Below are 19,471 nucleotides of genomic sequence, written 5' to 3' on the forward strand. Positions count from 1 at the left end.
TTCAATTTCAATTTTTAACCAACTGATAAATTTATCAGTAATTGGAAAAGTCATGTCTTAATATTTTCCAAATATAGAGTTCATAAATTAGGGTTTAAAATTTAAATACAGCTTTCTAAAGATATTCAATTAAAAGCAGTATTAATCCAAACGATATCAATAATGTTTTAATTTTTAAATTGACTGCGCTCATTTTAATTCTTAAAACTCTCACTGTTACTAGCGCCGTTACAAAATTGCACACGGAGTCTCCTATCAAGCATCGAAAATAACGACCATTCCTATTGTACTCTGTTCGTTCTCCTCCCCTCTATTCTTCATGGATTGAACATTAAAATGAAAGGAATAGATTCACCATATTATGGTTACTGTGTCATCGCTGAGGATCAAACTGTGTTAATTGAGATGAATATTAAAATAAACAAGTCAACACATTGGGTAAATACGATACAAATAAAGAAGCTGACAGATTACATTTGTAATTTCAAATGTAAGATTTTATATAGTACTTTTTGGGATTTTGTTTCAGATTAAATTATTGTAAAGTGTTTACTATGTCAATGCTGAGAATGGAGCTATGTGGATTGAACATTAAAACAAAAATAATAGATTCACCATAATGTTATTTCTGTGTCATCGCTGATGAGGATCAAACTGTGTTAATTGAGACAGATATTAAAATAAATGAGTCAGCAATTTAGGTAAATGCAATAATAAATAAAGAAAATGACAGAATAGATATATAATATAAAATGTAAGATGTTTTATAGTACTTTGTGGGATTTTGTTTCAGATTAAATTATAGTAATGTACGTGTGTTTACTGTATCACTGCTGAGGATGAAGCTATGTGGATCGAACATTAAAAAAAAAGAATAGAGTCACCATAATGTGGTTACTGTGTCATCGCTGATGATCAAACTGTGATAATTGAGATGAATATTAAAATAAAGAAGCTGACAGATTAGATATATAATATAACATGTTAGATATTTTACAGTACTTTGTGGGATTTTATTTAAAGTTAATATATGTAAAATGAAATTTTTGTTTTCTTTTTACAATTGTATCTATATTAATTACTATATGTTGCAATCTCTTAAAATTAAGCCTCTGCTTTTATTAGCAGACTAATAGTTCCACACGGCAGTGATGCCAGAATCAAGCTTTTAGCAACAAAAATGAAGATAAGCGCTAGCCAGCAGCAGTATAGAAAATTTAAAGGGAAGCGGTACAAACACAACTATGCCTGGAGAGCATAGGTGTGATTTGGACTTCAGGCAACATTGGCGTCAGAAGAAGAGCGACTACCGGTAACCGTGACATTTTTACGTGTCATCCGAGTGAAGTGGTGCTGCGTTTACCTAAAAACTCAAAGCAAATAAAATGCTTTTCCTAAATTGATTTTTAATATTGATAAAATGGTCAAATGTAGCCATTAATTAATTAGATTTGGTAATAAATACAGAAAATGCGTTTTATTATAACAAATGAGTTGAGGTAAAATAAAATCAATGTTTTTATATTAATCTGTTAACAAATGCATTTTTTTATTTATTATTGAGTCCAATAAATTAATGGTTATTAAAAAAAAAATTACTTGTATTGAAAAAAAAAATGAAAAAATTTTAAACTTCACCAAGACTCGAACACGAGCCCACCGAATAACAAACGGCAACCTTACCGCCTGCGCTACAGCGATCACTTGATGTACCAAGAGCAAAACAGCCTTTTAAAGACTGACTACAATTCTTTCACTAACTCGTCATAAACGATCAAAAATTAGCTGCAATAATAAATACATTTATCTCCACAGCATTATTGCACTAAATTTATTATGTTTTTAATTTGAAGCATACATTTTACATGAAGATACGATACTTTAAGGGTGTTCATGCAATACTCTAAATACAAAACTATTCATATGCTGGTTTATCATAGTTATTCGACTACATATAACAAATATTATAATATTAATTAATTTATGATAGTTGAGCATATGAATAGTTTTGTATATAGAGTACTGAATGGTTACCCTTAAATTATCATATCTTCATGCAAAATGTATGCTTCAAATTAAAAACAATAAATTTAGTACAATAATGCTATGTAGATAAATGTATTTATTATTACAGCTAATTCTTGATCGTTTATGACGAGTTAGTGAAAGAATTGTAGTCAGTCTTTAAAAGGCTGTTTTGCTCTTGGTACATCAGGTGAGCGCTGTAGCGCAGGCGGTAAGTTTGCCGTTTGTCATGCGGTGGGCTCGTGTTCGAGTCTTGGTGAAGTTTAAAATTTTTTCATTTTTTTTTTCATTAGAAGGAATTTTTTTTTTAATAACCATTAATTTATTGGCATCAATAATAAATAAAAAAATGCATTTGTTAACAGATTAATATAAAAACATTGAGTTTATTTTACCTCAACTCATTTGTTATAATAAAACGCATTTTTTGTATTTATTACCAAATCTAATTAATTAATGGCTACATTTGACCATTTTATCAAAATTAAAAATCAATTTAGGAAAAGCATTTTTATTTTATTCATTCACTTATACCATAAGTACATCAGCTGTCAGATAGATCAAAGCTGTCACTACTCCTTATTTCTTTATTACACTTTATTTTTCCGTATACTAACATTTGTCTTCGTTCACGCCGTTCACGGTGACAGGCTGTGAATATACTATATATAATTTTTGATATATTACGTTCTGCATTTAAGATGGCTACTGATGTATTTCCGCTGGCAGTATACTTTGTGCAGTCTGCATTCCTTATATCAAAATTCACTTACTATAGAGCGTAGTACTATTCAAGATGGCGGACTTGGCAACCTTGTCCCTTACCCCCAACTCTTCATAACTCTAAATCTAATTGGCGGAGCCGATTAGGTTATTGGTACCACCAATCAGACCCAAGATCCGACTTCTTCTGAAAATTCAACTTGAATGTTCGGGAGTCGCGGAAAGCCGTAGTTCGTTAGGACCAGTTAACATACGACTTATGGGCCAGGATCGTTACTCTACTTTTATAGCCCATCAATCACCGAACTTTATACAGTATTTCAGATGATAGGTAGGCCAATCATACATGACGCGGTATTATGGCCTTGATAATATGACCATAATATGTATCATCGTTCTAGAGGAAAACATATGTCTTTCTAGTGAACATGTAATATCATAAAATAGTACAGGGTCACAATATTTTTTAATACAGTGTGACTTATCTGACAATCTTACTGACTCCTTTATGTTTCTCCCTTAAATTAAACGTAGTTTTGATTATATTACACTATTACACTATCATTACAGCCAATTCATTTTTATAAAAATATTAAGGTTATACCGGTAAACCATACAATTCATTTGACATTCAATTGACAGCTAACAGTAGTCGCCATATTAGTTATCGATTATATCGATTATTTAGTCGTCGCGTTTGTAAAAATTACGTCATTTTCTTTAGCGATTAACTTCAGCCCGAGACATACATACATTTTGACTGGAGAAGATTATGAAGAAGAATCTTATTTTCCATATATATATAGCTAACTGAGTATGATATCTCTGGATTGCGTCAACCGATTTTGATGCTCATGGGCTCAAATAAAAGCTTATTCCAAACCATTTCAAGAAAAGCTTTACTGAAATCATGGCAGTGTATCATTTACGGAGAAAAATCGATTTAAAAATTGAGACGGCCAATCTTGCTGTTTAAAATACAGTAGTGCCTCGACGGCGGTATAGACACGTCTATGCCTACTTTTATGTACTTGCTTTCGAGACACTATCGTGTCTCTTGATTTGATTGGCGCTTTAATTCGTAACCCTTTTTCTCCTCTTTCTGCTGTAAGTCAATGTACCGAACCAATGCCCATACGTGCCAAAATTCACTTTTCTGTTTGTCAAACTTTTCTCCACTAATCACCGTATACCGATATTTAGATAGCTCAATAATTTATATCTTTAAAATTTGTTAATAATGTGTTTCTTCTGCAGTAGTTCCCTGTCGATCAGAAATTATAACACTGAAGTAGAGTAGCTAGGAGGGTTCTATGACCGGGTGGCGAGGGGGTCGGGGTTCCGCGGGGGTAGGGGAAGTAGGGGAATTGCCCCACTCCTCGGCTGAGACCGATGGGCGAGGGGGTCGGGGTCCCGCGGGTGTAGGGGAAGTAGGGGAATTGCCCCCTCTGCGGTTGTGCGCATTGCGTGTGTGTGTGTGTGTCACCCACGTTAAACTCCTTTGGTGTGGGGTACACATGTGACCTCCCCCCCTCTTACGTTAAGCAGTGGAGGCCTTAGAGAGAGAAGGAGAGAAAGAGAGAAAGAGAGAAAGAGAGAAAGAGAAAGAGAAAGAGAAAGAGAAGGAGAATTGCGACGTCTATATCGCGTCGCTTGAGATAAGAGAGTAGGCACCGGTCCTGAATCCTCATGGAATTGCACGCCTGCCTTCCTCCTGGCTTCGCTCGACTGTCCGCATGCAGAAAGAGAAAGAGAAAGAGAAAGAGAAAGAGAAGGAGAAGGAGAAGGAGAAATAGAATTTCGGGGTTATGAAATGAACGATATTTGGAGTTTTTAATTAAAATTTATAAATATATTTTTAATAATACACACATAAAAAAATTTATAATTGAATATAATAATTAAATTTTAAAAAAATTAATAATATATTTCTCGCTTCTGATGGGGGGCCACCCTTCCTCGTCATGAGGGTCTTCGTGTTGGAGGTTGGGTGACCCCCAAACCCCTTCCTGCATCCGACGGATGCCGAAAAAGTCGAAATCTTGGAAATTTACTTTCCTCACAATCTCTTCTTCCCATTCAGCATTCCTCGTTTTAATGCCCTCCCGCATGTATTGCGTGTGCTCCTTCTCGATAATTTTTTCGCGTAAAACTGCATGCGAATGATTAAAAAAATAAATATATTATTTTATGTATTATTTTCACGTGAAGCAAAAATGTCAATCATCCCCCTATTACACAATATAAAATTACTATTGGTTAAAACGTACATTAATAATATAAGGAAAAAGTAATTTTATATTGTGTAATAGGGGGCTGATTGACATTTTTGCTTCACGTGAAAAACAAAAAAATATTATTTAATTGGTTGTAACTTACGGTCTCTGATGACATCCAACAGCTTTCTATCTGGATTTATCCGTTTCAGGTACCACCGGAAATCGTAAAGTTGAGATTAAATTTTATCGTACATTTTTTTTATTTTTTTCAATAATATTTGTCTTATATCTGCTCAAGTGCACAAAGTAGAATGAGCGTACCCATTCACAGATCCACTATAGGAATTTCATGTAAGAGGGGAGACGTCACTTGCGTGTGTGTGTGTGTGTCACCCACGTTAAACTCCTTTGGTGTGGGGTACACATGTGACATCCTCCCTCTTACGTTAAGCAGTGGATTCCTAAGAGAGAGAGAAAGAGAAATAGAGAGAAAGATAAACCGCCAGGCGCGAGCCAGGAGAAGCTGCTGTTTACTTTAAACGATAAGACGCGTTACTTAATACATTATCGCGCTCTGCAACAATGTATGCGTAATGGACTCGTACTGGAAAGAGAAAGAACATTCGTAGAGAACGATGCAGTGATCTCTCCCCCTTATTTATGTTACAGTATCTTTGACGATCGTCATATTCATTTGTATATCCATCGTCGGAGATACTTACCATCCGCTCTGTAATAAGAGCGGAGCCTACGTGACCTTAACTACAGAAAAGTAGTTGGGACGTATTTGAAAAACACTTGAAAACATTCAGAACAGTTTTCAAGCTGTAGATCCCCCTGGAATATCTCAGTCGAAGCATCGTCCGATGTCGGTTGAATGGAAATCTTCAAGGGTTTTATGTTATGATTTGCACTTTTTTTTCTTTTTTATTTGCAATACTTATATTACGGGGTACAGTGGATTGGTGGAGAGGTAATTGAAGAAACACCAATGTAAGGGAAAAAGCCTTTCGGCATAAAAAACCCTCTTTATTGAAATACAAATTTACTTATAAAAATATATAAATGAACCAGGAAATGTGCGTCCTGTCGAATCCCAATAAAAACAGCAACAGCATCTATAATTAAAAAAAATTATTTAAGTAGCTTCTATGCTACATTAAAAGCACTCTATGTCGAACAAAAGTAGTACTACGATTTAATAAATCGCTGCAAGAGAAAAAGTGAATGCGAGATTCCTTCGCTTTAAGCCATTTTTTATATTTTTTATTAGTCTTTGACTTTCATTAACTCTTACCGATTTGGTGGTGACTGTCTGTCATACAACCCACAAGCTCACATAGGCTGCATATTACGTAACCGTAATAACAATTGCCGCCTACGCGAGACTGCAGGTTGCTCCGCTGCAGGTTGGTCCGCTGCAGGTTGCACTGCTGCGGGCAGCATCTGCAGGGCTACGGGCAGCGAATGTGGTCGCCGCAGTGGCTGCTGCTGCTGTTCAAGTATCAAGCGATACCCTCTTAGCACTGCCTGCTGCTGCTGCTGCTGATCCTGCTGCTGCTGCTCTTATTATGCCGAAATGGCCTTACTATTACCACTGGTTTGCAATATTTATTTTCTAAGTCTTTTAATGTAAGTTTCTTCTCTGGTAAACTTATTGGTCGTGTGGAGCTCATGATGTCTCACTGAAGACTGAAGTGAAGAGTGCTCTCCTCTACGTATTCCAGATGAAGTTTACATATCTTTATCAATACATATAAGCTTTCTCTCTCCACTTCGGATGAAGTTTACATCTCATTATCAATGCGGAGAGAAGTTTATATCCATTTCTCAATACATATTAGGTTTCTTTCCGTTAACTCCAGATGAATTAGTAAAAGGTATATTTACAATAATATTTTTCAATTTATTTGATAAAAGAAATAGTAGAGGTTAATTTACAATGATATTTTTTCAATTTGTTGGATAAAATAATTTAATAGTAAAAGAAAAAGAAATGTGGTGGTTCCTCTTCTTCTCTCTTAGTCTGCTTTGACGCAATATCTTTTTCCTCCTCCTCCTCCTTCTCCACTACTTTTTTCTCCTCTTCTTCCCTCTTCATATCCTTTGACTCAATATCTTCCCTAGTCTCTTTCTCTTCGTCTTTCTTCACTTTATTTTAAAAATACAAACAGGTAATAATTATGAGAAGGTAAAAAAGATAAAATAAATACTTACATTCTTCCTCCTCTACTTTTTTCTCCTCTTCCATCTTCGTCTGCTTTGACTCAATCTCTTTTTCCTCCTCCTCCTCTTCCTTCTTCGTCTCCTTTGACTCAATATCTTTTTCCTCAGCCTGTTTCTCTTCGTCTTTCTTCACTCTATTTAAAAAAAACAAACAAACAATAATTATGAAAAAATGTAAAAAATAAATACTTACAGTTTTTATGCAAATAAAGATACAGTTTCCGTTCATACTCTTCGAAGTAACGATTGAAAAAATTGTTAATTCGATTGACGTATTCCTCTGTCAATTCTTTGGGAAGAGTGGGTGAAAGAGGAACAATATCCTCTTGAATCATGATTAATTTACACTTTTCGCAGCTCATTTTTTTTCCTGTGTGCAGCACCGACGACGGTATAAGATTGAATGAAGATTTGAGGACTTGTGTTCTCCTCTTTATTTCTCTAAATAGTTTTCAAAGAATCACATATTTGCTTTTATCCATTTGGCAAAAACTGACACCTCCTCGTACGGACAGTGGATACGTTCATTGTTCAAGTTCTTCTCTCGAACGTGTAAATTGCACGGAGTTTTTTCAAAATCATATAATTTAATTAAATCTTTAAACTTAGGGCAACCATACACTTCTAAATTAATATTATCCACATTCATCCTATTCAATAGATTTTTTTCAATGTTCCCTCCCTTGTAGGCTACTACGGGATTCTCGCACGTTAGGCAACCTCTAATAAAATCTTCCACATCCTCCTGCTCGTATTTCTCGAATCCAGTATCACTGTATTTTATACCATGCACCATATTGAGCAAATACCACACAGTTTTTTTGTCTTTCTCACTAAGGTTGTTAATAGTGTCACGCAAACGAAAAGATGCGTAAGAAATTTGGTTACTTATTAAATCAATTATAGCTATATCTTTATATTTAAGTTCTTTTTTATAAACTAAGAAACCTTCTATATCCATTATGTGAGTTATTCTATGCATCGTTGCGCTCGCGCTATTCTCGACGAAGAAAAGAACTGAAATGAAGCATCCGAAGAAATATCTTCGTCGAGAGAAAGACTTTATCGTTATTCCCTTAGAGAGGAAGAATTTTTATCGTTTCTTTAAAATATAAAGTTACATTTGATAAGGAATCCATTCTTTCCTAATCAAAGAAAGATATACCCTCTGCATAATCTCCGTAAGATATTTTTTTTCCTATTGTAGTATACTGTGATTAAACTATAGGTAACAATCACAATGGGGGAAAAAAAACATTGAATATTAATACGTTTAGCATATTTGTTCCCCTGATGGAGGGGGAAACGAAATTTCTTAAATGCGGTAAAAAAAAAGATCGTTCAGTATTGCATCGAGCGACTGACGACGACGATAATGACACCGACATTCGTTGATTTTCAAGGTTTTGTATTGACCGACAAAAGTTTTATAGTTAAAGAGTTTGCGGTATTGCGTGATAATGAAGTGTATCACAATGTATTTTCACCACCATTTCAAGAAGCTTGGTTGAGCGATCTCGAGAGAGAACAGAATGAGTAAGTATTTTTTTTTTTTTTTAAATGTAATGTTGTGTATATGATTTTTTTCTTTTTAAAGTTGGCTTTATTTTAATCGACATGGATTCAATTGGACCGACGGTCATTCACCTTATTACAAGTATAAATATGTAATAAGAAAGTATGTAACGTCGTACGAGGAAGATTGGATTTTCGTGAAAGGACGGGAGAAATATGATTGGTTGAGAAAAATTTGCAACTTAGAAAATATATACAATGCGAAGGGGTGTGAGTGGGGTAAATTTAGTCTTGGATGGAGTAAAAATTTCGAACCACCGTTACCCAAGTGTATGAATCATTATGGTATATGTTCACTGCAAAATGTCTACTTTATCAAATCTGTATATGATCAACATATAAAGGAATAAAAGACTTCTGAAAAAAAAAACAATGTATATCAATGTCAGTATGCATTTCGGACGAAACAATGGGATGTGTAGATAACCCAATTTCATTCTCTATTCGATATATATAAGCGTTACTTTTCGCGAGAGACGCATTCGCAATTATTAATTTATTGTTGTTGTTCGAGATCGGGAGGAGCAAAAATGATGAGAAGTAGATTCCACATTTTCTGCTATATCTCCCTATCTCTATTGCGCTTACAGAGGACGGCTAGAACAACAGCGTTTAGCCGCTCCATCTGTCTCTCTCTATCTCTCACCACGGCGCGCTTACGCGTCTACTGGCCATGGCGCGTCGCGGCCGCGGCACAGCTTGCGCGCTTGGCCACTAGGTGGCCAGCGCCACGAGCAGCTCTCTCGCTGGCAAGTTTCGTGCCGCGGAATTACTTATATGGGTCCTTGATAAGGACCCATCGCACCTCAGCCTTGCTCAACCGACTGCGTAGCAGCAGCAACCGCAGCAACGAAGCAGCCTTTTTTAGCCTCAACGGCATCTTGACGAGCGCCTCCACCGGCGAATTCATCGGGCAAATACTTTTGTAAGTATCACCCACCACCCACTGCCTACCAAGAGGCGACTACCCCTCTGCGGCAATATCCTCCCTCGTAAGGGAGATTTCTCCGGCGACTTCCCGGGAGAAGTTAACCCTCTCCTTCCCCTCCATACTGCCTCTGAGGACTACCTCGGACCCAGTGTTCCGACCCTAAACTCCAGGGCTCTCGACAGAGTCGGGTAATGGGAGGGGTAGAATCACCCTAGGGGTTGGGGTGGCTCGGAGCCACCATAGCTCTTGGAGAAGGAGGCTGAAGGGTAAGGGGACTTCCCCTTCCCTAAAACCACTTCTCCAACTCCGCTTCCTCCCGTGGCTGGGGATTTTACTATGGAATACCCTAGGGAAAATTGTCCAGTCCGAGAGTTTATAAGTCCGCGTTCCTTTCTGGGGAATTCTAGTCTCTGGGGTTCTTAGGAATCTTCGGTTACCGAAATTACCTAGAATTTGACGACGACAAATTCCCTAGGAAGTCGATCATTTTAGTCTAGCGGTTCTTTTGTAAACATATTGTAAAATTTTGTACAGTTTATTTATTTAAATAAAAACTCCTTTTACCTCTTATCTTTGGCTTTGAATATTTTATTCTAGAATAAGACCTTCCCTTCTGACCGCAGGTTCGGAGCCAACTTGGGACATTGTTTCGCACAAATTTTTGGTCCTTCGAGCCGGATATCCGGCAAAAAACGTTCGAAGTGCATCAGTGTTCCTGAGTGGGCATTCCGGACTGTGTTTTGGATTGTGGTTTGTTCTGGAATAGAGTTTCAAAATGGCTAGCGCAGGGGAATTATTAGAAGCAATCAACTACGTGCCCTTGATTCGGGATGAATTCGTTCGGTTGGTCGTTAACATCAAGAAGCGTGGAGTGCACAATTTCACCCTTCCCTTCTTGGAGGATAGGCTAGCAGCCTTAGAGAAGTGGCTTAAGGTGTTGCATAAAACTCACGTTAAGATCACTACTCACACTAAACCGGCCGAATTAGCTAAAATGGAGTACGTAACCGATAGTTGGTATCAAGCGGCCCTTGATGCCCATAGTGACGCGGAAGAATTCATCCTAGGAAATCTAGATGAACTTCGTTCCAATCAGGTAATGTCGTCATCAGGTCCCACTGCGCCTTCAGGCGAAATAAACCACATTAGGCTTCCAGTTATAGATTTACCGAAGTTTTCCGGGGATTATTTAGAATGGAACAACTTTTATGAGACGTTCCGTTCCATTGTTCACGACAAAGTGTATATCTCGGGTCGGGACAAGTTCCATTATCTAAAATCCTGTTTGCAAGGAGAAGCAGCTACGGTCATTAAATCTTTAGCGATCACTTCCGAGAACTATGAGATAGCATGGGACACTCTGGTAGCTCGGTACACTGACAAACGGATGATCACGGATACGTTCTTAGATCAAATCTCGCAAGTACCCACGCTTCGGGGTGACAATTTTAAGGTTCTGAAAGAAGTTAGGGACTCAGTTACGGTTGCTCTCAACGCCCTTAAAACTATGGGATACGGCGTCGACAATGGGATCCCATAATTGTTCATTCGCTGAAGAACAAACTGGATGACACCCTTCGTTTAGCCTGGGAAATGTATCTGGGAAGCAGCAAGGATTATCCCTCGTTCATTCAATTCTCTGAGTTTCTAACGCGTCATATTAACTCCTTGCAATCATTAGGTAACAAACCTAAAACTTCCAAAAAGGAATCGGGGAGATCCTTGAAGTCACACGCTACTAGCGTGAATAGTACCGGTTGCGCTCACTGTGGTAGTAACCATCTCTTGTATCAGCGCATGAACTACCTTGCATTGACCCCTCAGGCCCGTTCAAAGTTCGCATTTTCACAGAATCTTTGCATCAACTGTCTGAGACCCGGGCATAGTTGCTCCAATTGCTCTTCTTCGTCACGATGCAGGAAATGTAGTAAAATGCATCATACTTTATTACATTTTGACAAATCTGGCACCGGGGGGAGCAAGGCACGGGGGTCTACCCCCGCGGTTAACTCCTTTTCCGAGCCAGAACCCTCTAGCTCGAATACTACAACACATCTTAGTGTTTCCGACACCCGATCAGTGCTATTGGCCACCTTTTCTGCCAGAATCGACGCTCATGACGGTTCTCGTATTATAGTCCGCGGTTTAGTTGACACGGGCTCCGAAACTTCCTTTATTTCGGAAAATCTAGCTCAGCAACTACGGGTATCACGAAAACGTGTCAACGCAACCATTCATGGCGTCTCTCTGAATTCGGCTCAAAACGTTCGAGCAGAGGTACAGATTACGCTTCATTCTCTATCACGACACGGTGTCTCGTTGGACGTAACTGCATTGATCTTACCAAGGATTACTCAGTATATGCCTCCGACTTATTCTCCGTCGTCCTTTCCAGCACTTAGCAAAATTGATCTGGCTGATAACTTCGCTTCAACCAGGGCTCCAATTGATGTGCTCATTGGTGCAGACTATCTTGCAGCATTGATGGAAGGCCCGTACATGCATTCTCCTGATCATACGTTTCTTGCTCAGCGGACTATTTTCGGGTGGATCGTTTCGGGGGTCGTACCCAGGGCTGGTCGCTCTCATAGTGTCACGGTGCATCATTGCTTTGAGGTAGAAAAAACTCTTCGCGACTTCTGGGAACTGGAAGAAGTTCCGGAAGTCAAACCCATGTCCACAGAGGACTCCCTCTGTGAACAACATTTTGTGAATACGGTATCACGCACCTCTTCAGGTCGTTTTGTCGTTGCTTTACCTTTTCGATCCGACATCGAGAAGCACAGCTTAGGTTCTTCCTCTCGGGTAGCAGAGAAAACCTTAACACGAATACTTCGGCGATTGGAAACCTCTCCAGAACAAGCTGAAAGTTATTCTCAATTCTTACAGGAGTATCAAGTGTTAGGACATATGTCTCCTGTTCCTTTGAACTCTGATTTTCGCGTCTTTCTGCCTCATCATGCAGTTTTTAAGACCGAGAACCAGAAAACAAAGATTCGCGTTGTATTCAATGCATCTTCAAAAACCTCTACTGGCGTCTCGCTTAATGATACGCTATTCATTGGACCCAAACTCCAACAGGACATCACGCGGATCCTGATGAATTGGCGTTCCTTTCGATATGTAGGCGTGACAGACATTGTTAAGATGTTCCGACAGATTCTTGTACGTTTTGAGGACCGCAAGTATCAGAACATTTTATGGAAGACTGATTCCGGTGCGCTTCAGGCTTTCGAACTCAACACGGTGACCTACGGTACGGGACCGGCACCGTTCTTATCCTCGCGAGTTTTGTGCGAATTAGCTTACACGGACGGAGCTAACTTCCCTCTCGCACAGGATGTGTTGTTAAATTCTACTTATGTAGACGACATACTTTTTGGGGCCCATGACTTAAAGCAACTTAGTTCGGTCAGGGAACAACTCATCGCTCTACTGGCGAAAGGGGGCTTCTCCTTAAGCAAATGGGCATTCAATCAGCCGGGGACTTCCCCGCTTGAACCTACCGAGCTGCACTCTTTCTTTGAGGATCCTGCTGGATCAAGTAAAGTCTTGGGCATATATTGGGATCACGGGGATGATAGCTTCCGCTTCCGTGCTTCTCCTTCTCACATTGGTGTACTAACCAAACGCATCCTCTTATCAGAGAATGCCAAGATCTTCGATCCATTGGGATGGATCTCTCCAATAGTCATCACCTTAAAGCAGTTAATGCAATCCACCTGGTTGCTTAAACTCTCTTGGGATGAAGAAATTCCCGAGCCTATTCAGTCAAAATGGCTCAAGTGCTATGAGCAGCTCCGAGACTTACAGACTTTACGGATCCCACGGTGGACTGGACAATCACTTACTACTGGAAAACGCGAATTAATTGGATTTTGCGACGCCTCAGGGCTTGCGTACGGCGCGGTCGTTTATGAACGCCTCACTGATGAGGACGGTCAACTCTCGGTACATTTAGTAATGTCCAAAACAAAGGTCGCTCCGATCAAGACCACTTCAATCCCTCGTCTGGAGTTGGTCGCCGCTGCCCTTCTTGTCAAGTTATTGGTTCACGTCAAGGGAAGCTTGGTCGGGAGTTGTGATGCGATTCGTTGCTATTCAGATTCGCAGGTCGCTTTAGCTTGGATAGCAAAGCAACCCGTACATTGGAAGACGTTTGTGGCCAATCGCGTTTCATATATCCAAACACATTTATCGGAAGCCAGCTGGCATTATGTACCCACTAAATCGAATCCTGCAGACTTGTGTTCAAAAGGAACCAGTGCTCAACAGTTATCAGAGGACTCACTTTGGTGGCATGGGCCTGCTTTCCTCCGTGAGCACACCGTAAATCCCGTTCAGATTTTTGAAACCGCGGAAGAAAGTCGGAAGGTAGCGTTAACCGCTCAAATGGACAAAGCCCAGTGTTGGTTTTTTGATAAATTTTCGTCTTGGTCTAAACTGGTCCGAGTTATGGCCTATGTTCTTCGATTTGTCCAGCGGACCAGGAAAACCGGCCAATGGGAGGACTCCCTCCTGTCCGCTTCAGAGATTCGCGATTCTATAGTCGCTATCGTACAGGTGGTTCAACGGACACACTTCGCCGACGAGCTTTCAGCCTTGAATCATGGGTCACGTATACCGTCGCGCTCAAAGCTTCTTTCATTATATCCGGTAACTGATTCACAAGGAATCCTAAGAATAGGGGGGCGGCTTCGGAACGCCGAAATTTCTGAACAAATGAAACACCCCATTATTCTTCCGGATTGCCAATTAACGGCCATTCTTATTAGGCAAACTCACCTAGATACACTTCACGGGGGACTGCAACTGACTTTGTCTACGTTGCGACAAAAGTTTTGGGTCGTGAATGCACGCACTCTAGAAAAGGCATGCGTTCATAAATGCATCACGTGTGCCCGCGAACGCGCTAAACTCGGCACCCAACTCATGGGTTCACTTCCTGCCGCTCGGGTTTCTCGCAGCTTTACCTTCGAACACACCGGAGTAGACAATGCCGGGCCCTTGTTGGTAAAATTACACCACGGCCGCAATGCCAAGTCCGTCAAATGCTACGTGGCGGTATTCGTATGCCTAGCTACCCGTGCTGTTCACTTGGAACTCGTCTCCAGACTGGACACCGAGGCCTTCCTCGCTGCGCTGACTCGATTTATCTCTCGTCGTGGAAAACCCGCCGTCATGTATTCGGACAACGGCCTTAATTTTCAAGGAGCGGACGCTGAACTAAAACGCGCCTATCGATGCTCCTTAGAAGCTGCACGCGCTCAGAACACCGATTCCATCAGTAAAATCGAGTGGAAATTCATTCCGGTCGCTACTCCCCACTGGGGCGGTCTTTGGGAAAGTGCCGTAAAAAGCATGAAGCACCACCTGAAGCGCTCCCTCGGAGTTTTCGTGCCTAATTTCGAGGAAATGGCCACACTATTGTCCAAGATTGAGGCCTGTTTAAATTCACGACCTATATCGCGGTTATATGATGATCCAGAGTCGTTGGACGTACTCACTCCGGGGCATTTTTTGTCAGGACGGGCGTTAAATTCCCCACCTGAATTATCCACCTTGGATTTACGAGAATCATCATTAAACCGTTGGCAAACCGTGAATCGAATCACCGAGACCTTTTGGAAGAAGTGGTCTTCCGAATACTTACACACTCTGCAACATAGGCCGAAATGGCAGTACTCTAACTCGGAATTCGGTGAAGGAGATTTAGTGCTTGTCAAAGTACCTAACAATCCTCCCCGTATATGGACCTTGGGGCGGATTCTCAAACTAGTTCCTGGGGTGGACGGAGTAGCTCGCGTAGCTGTCCTTAAAACCGCGAGAAAAGAGATTCAACGGAGTCTCTCGCAACTCTGTAAACTCCCCTCTTAGCCCTCACTTTGGGTCGTATCAGGGTCTATCTTCACCCTGCTTTCCAGCATCCTGAGACTCTTCAGGTTGCCACTTTCCTTCGCAAGCTTCCTGGGGCTCTTCAGGTTGTCATCTTTCCTTCTCAAGCTTCCTGGGACTCGTCAGGTCGCTTAACTCTCTCCTTCTTGGCTTCCTGGGACTCTTCAGGTTACCACCTCCTCTCTCGGGCGTCCTGGGACTCTTCAGGTCGTCCTGCTCTGTTTTATATCTTTTAGTTTCATTTTTGTAAATAAATTTGTTTTAAACTGATTACACTCTTTCTTCCTTGTCTTGACGCTATCGCGTCAACGGGGGGAGTTTGTTCGAGATTGGGAGGAGCAGAAAATGTTGCGAAGTAGATTCCGCATTTCTCTGTTATATCTCCCATCTCTATTGCGCTCACAATAGACGGCTAGACCGACAGCGTCTAGCCGCTCTATCTGTCCCTCTCTCCGCGGCGCGCGCAATCTTCTGGCCCTGGCGCGTCGCGGCCGCGAAGCGGTAACCGGACATTTCGCCTAAAAAATTTGTCGTGTAGAGTATACTGTCTACGTAATGTTATGAAAGTGACTAAGTTTGCGCAGCTCTCGAGCGCCTCTAGTGGAATATAATGTAAATAAAATTCACAATCCGGCAACGTTGGCCAGAACTGTCAGATTACAGGTTGTTATTGTTTTGGTGATTCTAATTATCAGGTTAGTAATAATTATGTAATAAATTTTTTAAATTTAAAAGAAAACGATGCTTTGTGTAAATTGTTTGTTGCAGGTTACTTATAAACTCATATTTCCCCACTAGATTGATGTGCATAATTAAGAAGAAGTAACATTGGGTTGTTTTGCTGTCATATTTCATGTATATGTTAAATATTGAAAAATACTCTCTGATTGTGTATAAATAAGGTAAAAATAGAAATATGCAAAATAGCACGATTATTGACAACAAGAATTGCGATATTTTGCTTATCAAGAGTCTTCAATAATAATATTCTCCTGAAAAGTATATAGTGGATATATCGAGCACTAGAACTTGATTTAATATGTCTGAAGGTAAATGATCTTGCATATTATTCAATGTATTTATAATTTTAAATGGTTTAATTATTATAATAACTGCTTTTAATGCAGATGCCATTATTGCAAATAGTGATATGCTATTAGTAGCGAAGAAAGGTTTGGGAGAATGCTAAGAAAGTGGATAATTTGACTGAAGTGCTTGAATAACTGAAAAAAGAATTTGAAAACTTCAAATAATAGAGGATGCGTGATTAATAGGCATAACATAAGCTGAAGAGAGCATACTCTTAATAACAGTTTCAATCGGTAAGCCAGAAATAGTTTTTTATCCTTATAAATCCATTTCCTTAGTATACCCGTATAAAACATTTGTTTAAATTCATAAATTGTTTTTTTCAGTTATAACTATAATACCACAATTTGTCAAGATACATAAAAATATGAGAAATGATAATTTGATAGCATCTTACCTTACTTAATGAAGAGATGAAGTCACCAGAAATAATGAGAGTCGAAAAGTTTGGATTGCATAAAAAGGTGATCATTTTAAGTATAAGCCTAATTATTACATGAATAATTTTATTGGATTTTAATTTTGCGACACTATATAGATTAGTTCTTTGTGAAAATTATTGAAGCATTTTAAAAATCTTGAAGAGTTTACGAAAGGTTTCCTTTCACTGTCATTAAGAGCTATTTAAAATTTTGTGCCGCAGGAGTTTCTATATGCTATTTGAGAGGAAAAGTGCAGTATTCAATCCGAGTCCTGTTTTATTGTGGTTTAGACCATAAATTACATTACATTTACTCGCATATTTTATGCAACTTAAAGATATAGCTTTTGAAATTTATAAGTGTCAGATTATTAATAAAATTATTCATTATATTAAGTATTTGCTATTGTAAAAGAAATGAATGCTTTATGTGTAACGTATCTGCAATAGTTTGATGTTATACACACTCACTGGAGCAAAAGAGGATGAAGCGAATAAACACAGTTAACATAATATTGCAGCGAAGCATTATATCATTTCATTTACACATGTGTGTTAAATATTAAAATGGTGATCCATTCTTTTTATTTAGATAAACGTTAAGAATACAAGGATGCAATTGACATAACTGTGAACAACAAGGATTAAACAATTTTGCTGCATACTGCATATGTATATTTGCTGAAAACATGCTGAAAATTAGGAGTTAGGTGTATCAGCAATACAATAAGCTCATTGAAATATATTTGAATAAGGTAATGATCTTTCATATTATATACTTAACATCTATAAAATTTAAGAAAATGTAATAATTATTATGATAACAATTTTTTTAATGCAGCTGTTATAAATAAAACCAGTTTTAAATTATTGCTGACAAAGTGATTTAGAAGGCTGCGAAGAAACTTTAAATGTATATATCATCTAACAAAGAGACCTCAGCTCACAGAAAGGGTACAGTTATGAATTTTCATTTATTTCCTGATATGGGTTTCATTGACTTTTGAAATCTTGGAAAGAGCATATTATTAAGAATATTGTCCAGCTGTAAGGCAAAAACTGCTTCATATCTTATTAGTAAGCTGATATATTCTCTAAATATCTCATTATAAATCACTTGTATTAATTTATCAATATATTATATTAAAGTTGCAAAAATTATAATTACAGAATTGGATCAAGAATAACATATATACGAAGATGGAATATGTATTTTGACAGCAGACTTACTTGGCTTCATTGAGGGTACCCATAGCAATATATTGAGATAGTTCATTAACAAAGAAGTTCATTATAAACTATAAAAGCACGCGAGTACAACAAATTCTTGTCGATTAAATATATTATTGATGACAGTGAAAATTAGCTCTTTCTGTAACTTTCAGTGTTTTGGGCAATGTCTTTCAACTCTTGTAAACCCTAACAAAGAACTCATTGTTACTGTTATAAAAACAGTACTTCAAATATTCTCCAAAAGAGTTTTCCGTGCTAAAATAGAATAAGCAGAATTCATCGTTGTGAATAACTGAAAGTTTTTGATAAATAACTATTCAATGGGAAAAATTTATTATAGGAGTGGAAAGAAAAGTACAAAAAATAACTGTAAATAATGTATTACTTTATATTTATGCCTTATATCACAAATACAGTACGTAGAAGTAAGGTAAAAGAGCGACTATAATATCATTAATTTAATTTTTTATTTAAATTTTTATAATATGTAACTTTTAAGGTTTAATATAAACAATACATGCATAATATGTTTATAATTATGATCTTATTATATATTTTCCATTTCTGAAACTCCTGCTTCCCTTGTTCTAATTTCTTCGTCCTTTTTTAAAGAATAATACGCATTGTATACCACTTCAGCCAAACCAGCACCTTTTAATATTTATTTATGTTCCAATTATCTATCGACAAATGAATGAAATGGGTTTTCTTTTCAATATAATTTGTTGGAAAGACCTTAAGATTGCAGTTTCCCAAAGTATTGTGTATGATATATAAAGGGGTTTTTCGTTTTGGAAATAGAGGTTTCTGAATACTTTATGACTTTTTTAAGTCATATGAATTCCGCTATTTTGCAGAATGAAAGACACATCAATCATTATACTTTAATCTATTTTTTTTAGCAGCCTCTAATTAGTAGCTTTTTTTTTAAACTTCATTAATTATGTAATAGTATTACCATAGTAACATAGATTGTTTGTGGAATCGCAGTGAGACGTATTGTAATAAGATTTAATTAAAAAAAATGTCTATTTTAAAAGAATTTGCTGATGGTTTTTCATACCACAAGATAAGAAATTATGAAAGGAAGGACGGTACCTGCATGACGTAAGGATTAAATGCTATTTTTCTTTT

General features: G+C 38.3%; 1 protein-coding gene and 1 long non-coding RNA gene across 2 annotated transcripts; both read left to right on the plus strand.

Annotated features, from left to right (window-relative positions):
• The first annotated feature begins 10,474 nt into the window (after positions 1–10,474).
• LOC136781620 (uncharacterized) lies at positions 10,475–11,239 on the plus strand. Its single transcript, XM_066740515.1, has one exon. The coding sequence runs from the start codon at positions 10,475–10,477 to the stop codon at positions 11,237–11,239; it is 765 nt and encodes a 254-aa protein (XP_066596612.1).
• A 5,028-nt stretch (positions 11,240–16,267) lies between these two features.
• On the plus strand, positions 16,268–18,841 carry LOC136781559 (uncharacterized). The gene is made up of 6 exons (XR_010823946.1): positions 16,268–16,643; positions 16,722–16,916; positions 17,010–17,147; positions 17,697–17,859; positions 17,946–18,181; positions 18,275–18,841. It is a non-coding gene; the product is annotated as an uncharacterized lncRNA (long non-coding RNA).
• The last annotated feature ends 630 nt before the right edge of the window (positions 18,842–19,471 follow it).

Source organism: Prorops nasuta, unplaced genomic scaffold (assembly GCF_024137725.1).
Source record: "Prorops nasuta isolate Cenicafe-Biocafe unplaced genomic scaffold, Cenicafe_Pnas_1.2 PNAS00023, whole genome shotgun sequence".
NCBI lineage: Eukaryota > Metazoa > Arthropoda > Insecta > Hymenoptera > Bethylidae > Prorops > Prorops nasuta.

Coding starts and splice junctions, on each gene's coding strand:
- LOC136781620 (XM_066740515.1), top strand. CDS start 10,475: ATGGCTAGCGCAGGGGAATTATTAGAAGCAATCAACTACGTGCCCTTG.